The 10,657-nt window shown below is 33.5% G+C and overlaps 1 protein-coding gene across 2 annotated transcripts; it reads left to right on the top strand.

Annotated features, from left to right (window-relative positions):
• The first annotated feature begins 1,323 nt into the window (after nucleotides 1-1,323).
• Nucleotides 1,324-3,960, top strand: LOC109789813 (uncharacterized). Of its 2 annotated transcripts, none has more exons than XM_020348849.3 (2): nucleotides 1,324-2,038; nucleotides 2,940-3,960. In XM_020348849.3, the coding sequence occupies exons 1-2, from the start codon at nucleotides 1,902-1,904 to the stop codon at nucleotides 3,796-3,798; spliced, it is 996 nt and encodes a 331-aa protein (XP_020204438.1). In that variant the 5' UTR covers nucleotides 1,324-1,901; the 3' UTR covers nucleotides 3,799-3,960. The 2 variants fall into 2 exon arrangements, with proteins under 2 accessions (XP_020204438.1, XP_020204437.1); XM_020348848.3 differs by having other exon boundaries at nucleotides 1,326-2,118.
• The last annotated feature ends 6,697 nt before the right edge of the window (nucleotides 3,961-10,657 follow it).

The raw sequence follows: 10,657 nt of genomic DNA, 5'->3' as shown, positions 1-10,657 counted from the left end.
GCATTTGACATATAGCCTTGTTGAGGCTTGTAACAAATATTATGATCTTGGAATGGACAACACTCTCCTTAAACATTATTCAGTGAAACAAAAGGACAACATTTTATTTTTTGGCTTAATGGAGTTTTTAATTCCTCAAAAAAAGAAAACAATTTTTGGTTTAGTTGCCAATTTCTAAAACATTTGTTTCTACATTTTTTTGAAGCATAAACAGTATTAACAATATAAAAGATTTTTATATTGTGATCTTATCCCAAACCATTATGTATGATAAATTTGTTGAATTTTATAGCTACTTTAAAAGCTAACAACAATTTTTTTTTTTGAAGGCAGAAGCTTTTTACGTGATTCTAATCAATAACACACTGCTGCAGTTGTTTAAAAAAAAAATGCCTATTGTCGTTGCCTCATGGTCCTCTCTTCCCAATCTTCAAAAGATAATCTGGAACCATGAAAGGAAATTGGAAAGAGCACCATTGGAATAATTTATTTATAATTTACTTCGAATTATTATAGCATAAGTACAAACTGTTTTCAGTTTATTTCAATAAGTTCTCAACAATTGTTTATTTGTCCTAACCTAATGATTATAGAAACTACTTATAATTTATATGACTTATAATTTATGTGAAAACAATTTAACTTCTAATTTTTCTTCAATTATAGAAATAACTTAAATATAAACGTTTATATGATAAACACTCGCGGAGAAAGTGCTTAAGTTATTTAGCCAAGCATAAACCAAGTTCTAATACTATTCTGATAATGATATAAATAATATATGGACTCTTTATTGAAAAACGGGGATGGCTATATACTAAAATCATTTGTTAACAATCAAAATATAATTTCTACCGTATAATTATCAGCTACTTTTACAAAATATTGCAGCATTTTGTTTCTGGCAACTTAGAAAAACAGTATCACTTAGTGTAGAAAACAAAATATTATCAGTAAGTGTATAATTATCTGCAGTAGCTTCATGGACTATAGATATATAATTACAAAATATATATGAAAGGAGGTTATGTAAATATAAGCTGCATATGATTCTTGTGTATAATTCATCCTAATTCATTATATTATTAAAGTAGGGGAAAAGCTGATTTGGAAAGTTAAGATAAGAATCACCTATAGTCGTCAGAGTCCACTAATTTCTTGAAGCTTCACTGAATAGTATTTATACATTGGCGCTACCTTTTTCTTTTAGGTAATCCGATTGAGTGGTGCTACTTTCACTATATACTCATTATAAAAGCAGAAGTCCACAACTGAACCATATAGGTAATAACTTCTTGTGACTATATCTGACTAATAATTCTCAAACATTTTAATTTCAAATTTAAACACAGCCATTGATGCAGTTTTGCTATCAATTATGTGTAAACAAAATAGTCTAAAACTGTTGATTTTTGTGTTTGGAAGATACTTGCAAAAAAAAAAAAGAAGAAGAAAAAGAAAAAGAAAAAGATGGAAAATAAATGAAAGTAAAAGCGCCGTTCTCTTTTTGTCTGTAGTTTTCTTTAATCTTTACCAATTAAAACGTGTATAGTAGCAGAATTATTATAAAGTATAGTAATGCAAATTGTTTGTACCTTAATGTGTTACATGAAAATTACATGCACTCCAATTAATAATTGATATGTTATCTGTTCTTGAACTTTAAGGTGTCTTCTGATTTCCATATCTTCATTCATAAGGAACTGAAACTGATAAATTCCCCATTGGTTTCAGTTTGATTTGTGGCACTTAGAAACACTCTCTTTCACCCAACATATTGAGAGGGTGAGAAGGAAAAAAGATGTATGTAACTAGGCCTTTGTCTATGTACAGAAGATCTCCAAGTACTCTATCAATGCCACCACCAGATGGTCCGTATTCAGGTTATATTGTGATCACAGATGAGGAAGCAGAAGCAGAAGACATGTGTTGTTGGCATCTATACAGGCGTACGAACGTTAAGAAACTGCCTTTCCCTCAGGACAAAATCTTTTCAATCACTCATGCATCAGAGTATCAACAAACTACAAACACCAAGGTTTGGTTTCTCCCTGTGCCTGATCACCCTCTATCTTCCAACCGCTACTATGTCATCAGAGCCAAGGGCAAACATAAGGGGTATGTGTGTGTGGGCATTATGCTTTTCTTTTTTCTATAATGGACCAATAATTAACCTCGTTATAAAAGGGTTTTTTCTTAGTCTTCTATGTTGACCATTATTGTTGTTGAATAGTCTCACATATTCTGCCTCAATTCTTGGAATACAGCTTGTATTTCTATTAGGAAAATTCACTTAATGTGAATCTAATCAGTGTCTACAATTCATCTTTGTGCATAGCCTATTCTGGTAGGCATATGTGGAGGAGATGTTAGAAAATCCCTCGTCTCCTGTCTCAATTATGGAGATATAACTTACATATCTATTAGGAAACTTCACTAAATGTTGATTTTAAGGAGTATAAAGATTGATATCATCATTATCTATATTGCTATAGTTTTTTAATTAGTCATGCATAAGCTGAAGTCAGAACTCAGAACCAAGTTCCAAGGTCACGCCATGCATCTCAGAAGAGTAATGTTACTAGTATAACATTTTCTTAAAAGCTGTGTAATTTGAAAATATATAGTCTTTCTTGCAGAACTGAAATTATGACACCTAACATGTATGATTTCCTTTTTCTAATTTCCATTTCTTAGGATAAAAATGAGAGACTGTCAAATTAAGAATGATAACCGGAATTTGTGCTCCTGTAATTTGAGTATTTGATTATTCGGCCTTTTCTAAAACTTAGATGCAACCACAATATTTGTTTATGCAATATTTATGAGAAAACTTTGTGCATGTAACTGTTGTCTTACATTAATGTCAAATAATGTGTTGTGTTCTCTAAAGTGAAGATATTCATGGTCACAATGTTGGAACTACTGTGATTTTGTAGGAAAGCTTACAAATGCTCAAGAGAGGGGGACATTGTCACATGCTGCTTCAATGACATCTTGAATGACCAAAGGCCAAAGCCTTTCAATCTGAAAGACTTGTACCAAATTTTCAAGATTCATAGTCACCAGAGTGGTGGATTTTTTGCTAGGTCCATTACTCCTGATGGCATTCCTCCCTCGTTCCTAAGAAAAAAAGGATGGAGAATTAGAATATCAGGCTCATATAGATCTTGCAGACTAAGTGAAGCTCTTGGTGTTGATGCTCCTCTTAGGGAGCAGCTTCCAGATTTCAATTTCCCCATCTCTAGAAAACGTTCACCTCCTGTGACAGTAGGAAAATGGTACTGCCCATTCATATTTGTGAGGGATGGAACAAGAGTTAAGCACCAAATGAAGAGGAGCATGTATTACAGCATGACACTTGAGCAAAGGTGGGAAGAGGTTTACACTTGTGGCAGTGATGAGAGTGAAGAGGGTGTTGTGGTTGTGAATGTGTGTGTGGATAGAGAGGTGGTTTCGGTGTCTGGCATGGAAGCCACAAGGAATGCAACAACGGATGGTAATGGTTTCTTTTGGTTTAGAGCATATGATCCATATAATAGGAGAAGGGCCAATGTGGGTTTGAGTTCAGCAATTGTTGAGCACATGAGATGGGTGCAAGAGGCAGGAGGATGGGCTTATGGTCATGGAAGAGAAAGGGTGGCGAGAGTGAGAGAAGAGGCAAGAAGCCAGAGTGAATGGCTAAGGTTTGGGTGTTATCTGTTGGTGGAAAGTTTCTGTTTGAGGACATTGGATGGGAAATTATTGTTGAGATATGACTTTAGGCACACACACAAGGTCAAATGCAAATGGGAGTAAGGACTAACGATTAAGTTTACAAGAAAACTTAGAAGCAGTTTTATAAGTACTTTTGATGTTAATTAGAATTGGAAATTTTATCTCGTTATTGTTGGCAAAAGAGGTGTTTGAGTCAGAAACATGAAGCGTTTTAATTGATATGCAATTGATCTATTTCTAATACATATATAAAAACGTATATAAAATAGAGTAAGACTTTTATACTACCTAACATGTATGGGTAACTTGACCAACATGATTACAAAGCTAAAAACACACTCCAAAAGGTATGAGTTGGTGTACTTTAGACCGACAAACACACCAACTACATCATAAAACCTAAAATAAAATAGACAATCTTGCTCTTAGAAGAGCTTTAGTTAATATATCAACAACTTGAAGATCAACACAATAATGAATCAACTTGATCTCATGATTTTTGACAAGCTCACTATGGCATGAAACTTCACTTGAATATGCTTAGTCTTTCTACGATGGACTGAATTTTCTACAATAACAATTGTTGACTTGCTGTCACAATAAATCCTAGTGGCTTCTAGTTGTTCTACTTCTAAATCAAGTAGAACTTTCCTCAACCAAACAACTTGGTTTGCTACTACAACTCTAGCTACATATTCCACTTTAGGAGTGGAGTGAGCAACAATTTCTTGCTTCTTTGAATTCCATGAGAAAATGTCAAAGCCTCAAAAAAATACTTAACCTTTAGTGCTCTTCATGGCATCAAGGTTTCCTACTCAATCACTATCAATGTAGCCATTTAGACTTCCATTTTCACTTGGCTTGTACCATATTCCAACTTGAGTAGTGTCTCTCAAGCACCTAAGCACTTTTTTCGCTGTAAAAAAATGTGTATCACTTGGGACTCTGCATGAGTCTTGAGAGTAAGCTTGTTAATACATAAGATTAGACATGGATGAAGTGAGATAAATTAAACTTCGAATAAGACTTTTATAAAGAGAAACATCAATTTTTTCAGCTCCATCTTTGTTAGAGTTTCAACTTCTACACCTAAGGAGTAGAGTCAGAGTTGCAACTTTCCATTTTATACTTCTTTAAAACTTCATGAACATATTTTCTTGATTCATAAAAAATCCATCCTTGATTTGATGCACTTCCAAGCCTAGAAAATAGTTCATTTTGCCTAAGTTGAACATTTGAAAATGATTTTTGCATCTCTTCCATAAGTTGTTACACTTCTTGTTGGTTATTGCTAGTCACTAACAAATCATCAACATAGAAAAAAGTAATCAAAGAGCTACCATCCAACAACCTTTCCATATAAAGAGTTGAATCATTTTCACTCCTGTTAAAACCTGGATTGCAAAGATAGCTATTAGTTTTGTTATACCATACAAGAAAAAGGCTTTATGAAGCCTATATGCCTTGTCTTCATTCTCTTTCACAGCAAAACCTTCATGTTAAGCTACATAAATTTCTTCAACTAGGTTGCCATTTAGGAATGTAGATTTGACATATGAATGTCGAATTTTTCATTTCATTTTAGTTGCCAAAGCTACAAGAGTACGAATAGTGTCCATTCTTGCTAACAAATTTAAAGTTTGTGTAGTCTATTAAAAGTTGTTCAACATGGCCTTTAACAACAAGTTTGTCCTTGTATTTGTTGATGGATCCATTAAGATTCAACCTTGTCCTATCAACCTATTTCACATTAATTACATTCTTGTCTTTTAGTTTATCAACCAGCTGAATGTCTTGTTATATTCAATGGTGGTCATATCCTTCTTCATAGCTTGGTTCTCCACTCTTAAACCTTATTAGCTTCTTTGAATTTGGTACATTCATGTACAATAATGTTATATCTCTGATAAATTTTTGAAAGTGGCTTGGTGCCTCTTATAGCAAAATCACCATTAACCCCTTCTTTTCGATCTTCAATTATGCTTTCAAAAATAGGTAAAATTGAGTGTCTTTCCATTTGAGAACTCTTAATTCCAAAAGCATCTTCATTCACCTTAATATCTCTACTAACAAAAGATTTTCTTGAATCAATTTCATAAACTATATAGCCCTTAGATTTTGAATTTTAGCCTATTAAAATTTCCTTTTCAACCTTTCATCCAATTTTCTTCTTTTCACAACCAATATATGAGTGTAACAAAATGAACCAAACAATTTTAAATGTCTAATGGATGGTTTGATGCCTCCCCAAGCTTGAATAGGTGTCATCCTCTTTACCGCCCTTGTAGGAAGCCTATTTTGAAGACATATAGCAATATTTATAGCCTTTGCCTAAAAGAACTTTGACAGTTTCTTCTAAAAAATCATGCATCTATCCATCTTAAGAACTGGTTTGTTTTCCTCCTGTTATTCCATTTTGTTGGAGTGAATAGTTCATTGTAAGTTGGTGCTGAACTTCCAAATCATCACAAAACATATTAAATTTTGTAGAAGTCTACTACCTATTGTAAGTTTTAAGTTTCTTCAAAAAAAAAAAACTTCTTTGAGTTTGAACCAAGGCTTTAAACTTCTTAAAAACAGGAAAAAAAAAGCTTAAGATTTTTGCTTAAGAAAATAAACTTAGGTCATTCTCGCAAAATAACCTATAAAGAGAATAAAGTACTTGCTACCATTCTATGGAGTAGTTTTCATAGGTCCACAAGCATAGAGTAGACTAACTCAATGATGAGGTTTTTGCAAACACACCACTTGGCAAGCGGACCAAGTTTCGATGTAGTAATTAAGTATCGTCCTCAGGGATTTGAGAGTTTAGTAATTCTTGCTCTAATGATTTAAAAGAGAATGTTGTTATAATTGTAAATGAGTAAAGATAGAGTAGAACAACACAATAAAATGAAAGTAGTAAAAACAATGGTTAAGAAACAAGGATTGGTTCAGAAGTTCTTGCTGACTCGTAGATCTTCTTAAAATAAATGCGATTCTAATTTCATTATTTCCACGTTCATTTAGTAATCCAACAAGATTCCTCAAGGTTGAATCCTAAAGTCATTAATCTCAAGACATGATTCCTCTATGTTTTGAGTTTAACACTTCGCATTAATAACAGTGACTTGAACAATGTGACTAATCAAATCAAGTCTATTCCTAGAACAAGAAATGATTAGGTGTAAGATTCAGTTTGAGTTTTCAAAAACGTTTTCCAACTGGATTTAAAAACCAAAATCATACCACGGTGATCAAACCGATAGAAGCATTAAGTAAAGAATCAAGCACAAATAATGAGATCAAAATGCATATATTTAAGAAGAAGAAGAGTTAGTAGTTACATCCAACCAATCCTTAATGAGTTTAGCCACACATGGCCATTACAAGATATAAGAAGTAAAAGAAGAGATTACAAAGTAAAAGATGAAGAAATGGAGTTGATCTTCGTTCCCAAAGGATTCAGCTTCCAAATCTTTGTTCTCCCCTTGTTCTTCCCTCTTCAAGTGCTCCTTAATCTCTTTTTCTCTGTTTTTCCGTGATGTCCTGTTTTCCTCTTTGTTCCCCTTTTATATCAGCTTCAAACAGGGGAGATTTGCAATTTTTTAACTCCACCGCTGTGGCTGTAGAACCACAGCTATGGCTGTGGAGAGTCCTTCAAGATGAAGCAACTCCTGGCGCTGCAGCTGTAGCTCCACAGCCATAGCTGTGGAAACTCCTTCATGATTAAGCAACTCCCTAAGCTGCAACTGTGAAACCATAGCTATGGTTGTGAGTCTCTGTGGCTTTCCTTGATTTCCCAAGCCTCAACGCTCAAGCTTTGGACCTACAACTTTAGCTTCAAGTCTCTGGAACCAAAAATGAGCATTCCAGATTTCCACAGCTATAGCTGCAGAACCACAGCTATAGCTGCAAGTTTCTGGCCTTCAAAATTTCTCCCCAGATTTCCACAGCTATGGCTGTGGAACTCTGTCTTCTCAAATTTTCTACAAAAAATGGAGGGAAAACATTAAGATTTTGCTACTACTCTTCTACCCTTTTAGTATACTTTGATTCTTCCAATTTAGGGGTAAAATAACATATATAAATATCTACAATTACCAAAAAGAGTACCAAAAGTTGAGTGCAAATCATACATAAAAGACACTCAACACTCAAGCTTTTCACTTGCTCTCTATGTGGCTGACACTACTAAAATAGTGTCATTTTTCTGCAAATTTTCCTAAAAAAAATATTTGCAGAAATTTTTTGTAAATTTTCTTGCAATAATAATTTCACAAAAAAATTTACGAATTTATTTGCGAAAAATAATTTACAGATATTTCTTACAAATTTTTTTATGAAAAATAATCTACAAGAAATTTTTGCAAATTTTTCTACAATTTTAATGATCATAGAAATTTTTCCATGGTAAAAATTTGCAGAAAATATTGTAAGAATTTTATTTTGTTTCTTCAGATTTTCTTGCAAAAATAAATTCGCAAGTAATGTTTACTAAATTGTAAAAAAAAAATTACCGGTAACTTTTCCTGCGAATTTTCCTGTCAATTTTAATCCGCAAAAAAAATAAAAAAAATATTTAAATTTATAAGTTTAATATTTTAAAAACAACTTTAAGTCCCACATCGATTGAAAACAAAACAATTAAAGAGTATATAAGTTGGGGCAACACTTACCTTACAATTTGATTTGTATGATTGAGTGTTAGGCTTATACAATTTTAGAATTTAAAAGATTATGTATCACATGTTGGAGGTATGGAAATAAATGTTTCGGATGAATTCATTGTGAGCATTTGAAAGTTGAAGAATTATTGATAGAATTTATAGTAATTTCTTTAATTTTTTTTTGTAAAAAATATTCTTGCAGAATTTTTTGCGAAAAAATTCGTAAGAAACTTTCTTGAGAAATTTTTTTAGCAGGAAACTTTCCTGCGAATTTTTTTTTGCAAGAAACTTTCTTGCGAATTTTTTTACAAGAAATTTCGCAGCAAAATTTCTTGCGAATTTTAAAATTCACAAAAACATATTATTCATGAAGGTATTACTTGCAGATAAAATTTCTTAGAAAACTTTGTAGGAACAACATTTCCTGCGAGTTTTTATGAAAAAATTGCAGGAAAAGCATGTAATAAAAGAAATTCTAGTAGTGTGAATTCGGGAAAGGCAATCTATGTTGCTAACCAAGTTGACCATTTTCACATATTTCTAAAGATACTTTAATGTTAGGCAAGTATTTGATCAACTCTTATTTTATAGCAAATTGAATAGATTTCAAGTTATAGTGGCCAAACCTCTTGTTCCATAGAGAGCACAGTTCAATCTTCCTAATTTTGCACCTATGTTCAGAAATTTTGTAATTTGAGTACGTTTATTGTCTACAAGAAAGTAGAGAAGGTGGATGATTTACATTGAAAAGAGTATTGAGAGTTGTAGAATAAGTGAATAATTAAGAGGACACCAAGTAATGTGGTATGTACTTTCGTCCATAGTGTTGGTGTCTCGCCTCAATGACCAAATTGGGGACTGACAAATGAACTTTGATTCATTTCTGGTATATAAGTCCCTAACGATTGGGAGAGGATGCATCCATTAAGGTTTGTACTCATTATGACTATAAATAGAGGGTGAAAGAAAAGTATTATTTGTGTTTATTGAAATTGTTTCGAATATCTGATATCAAGATTGAGTAATTGTTGAACAAGGTACGTGTAGCTTACAATTCAATTGTTGACTATTGAGGAAGGGTTTTGAGTGGAGATGGTTGAGGTTCGTTCTTCGTCCGAAGGGTTGAGTGGGTTATCTAGTGATGATTCTGCTTTGGTGTCTAATGCTCCACAGAGTGGTGAGGAAGCTCAAAGGGTTGATCGAGATTGATGTGAAGCTGGTGAATCTTCCATCATTGATGTGAAGTTGGACTTCATCTTTTTGAGTCACGAAAGTTGTAAGTACTGATTCTTCTATATGTACAACTATTTATTCCGGGTCTTGGTATCACTCTGCCATTTGTCGATTTCTTCATGGTCATGATTCGAATCTTGAATGTCACCCCCAACACAATTGCACCCAAAGAGTTAGGCTGTTATGCGAGCATTTCAACATTTATGCCAATTCCTCGATATGAAATCGACGACCCTATTATTCTTGTACTTTTACTATTCATGCCTTTTGAGCAAGGCCAAAGCCAAGTGGGTTTCGCTTTTTCAAATTGCCAAGATGTGTTTACTAAAGCCTTATACCACGTCGTATAAGAACTTCAAAGTTGATTTCTATAAAATAATGATTTGTCCAAGAATAAGGAATAAGTATTTCTTTGACATTAGGGGGAAGCCCTTATCCCCTTTTTATTAGATTCGGGTCCCTCGGAAGTACAATGCGATGTTGGCCTTATACCTTTCATCTAAGGAGAAGACGAGCCTAACCTTTTTTCAATGCCTACCTTGGTAGTTATCATGTCGGTTTCTAGTTAGGTTGCCAAAATCAATGGAGATATTGTGTGATTTAATCGATACAATGTGCCTGTCTAAAAGCACAATGGTAAATCTTTATGTCAAACTTTGGATCACTTGTTGGTTGAGATCTTTAAGAGAAGGAGGTGGTATATGCAAAAGACACTTTGACCAGAAGAGTAATAAATAAACAATAGTTTTATCTTATTTTATATGACTATTTATCCCGATCATAATGGGCTTGAGTTTGATGAGCCTTGTTTCCTATAATTACCAATATAGGTGTACCGACCTGACTTATGGTCGAGCTCAACCGAGTTCATTAGATGATTTGACCAAAGTGACCGTTCAGTCAAACTATGGTAAATATATGAGACGCTGAGGTGTGATATCGAACAAGGGATGTTAGACGAACACCTCAGCATATCAATGACATCTGACATGATTCAACCGTAAATAACCCTCAGAAGATAACTGCACAACCGTTACACGGTTACTCGGAAAACCACC

The sequence above is a fragment of the Cajanus cajan genome, chromosome 2 (assembly GCF_000230855.2).
Source record: "Cajanus cajan strain Asha chromosome 2, NIPB_CcT2T_4, whole genome shotgun sequence".
Lineage (NCBI taxonomy): Eukaryota > Viridiplantae > Streptophyta > Magnoliopsida > Fabales > Fabaceae > Cajanus > Cajanus cajan.
This window is presented reverse-complemented; position numbering and strand designations above follow the sequence as displayed.

Excerpts from the sequence above, each read along its gene's own strand:
- LOC109789813 (XM_020348848.3), top strand. The coding sequence starts at position 1,802 with ATGTATGTAACTAGGCCTTTGTCTATGTACAGAAGATCTCCAAGTACT. Across the intron at positions 2,119-2,939 it reads GCCAAGGGCAAACATAAGGG|GAAAGCTTACAAATGCTCAA; the intron begins GTATGTGTGTGT and ends GTGATTTTGTAG.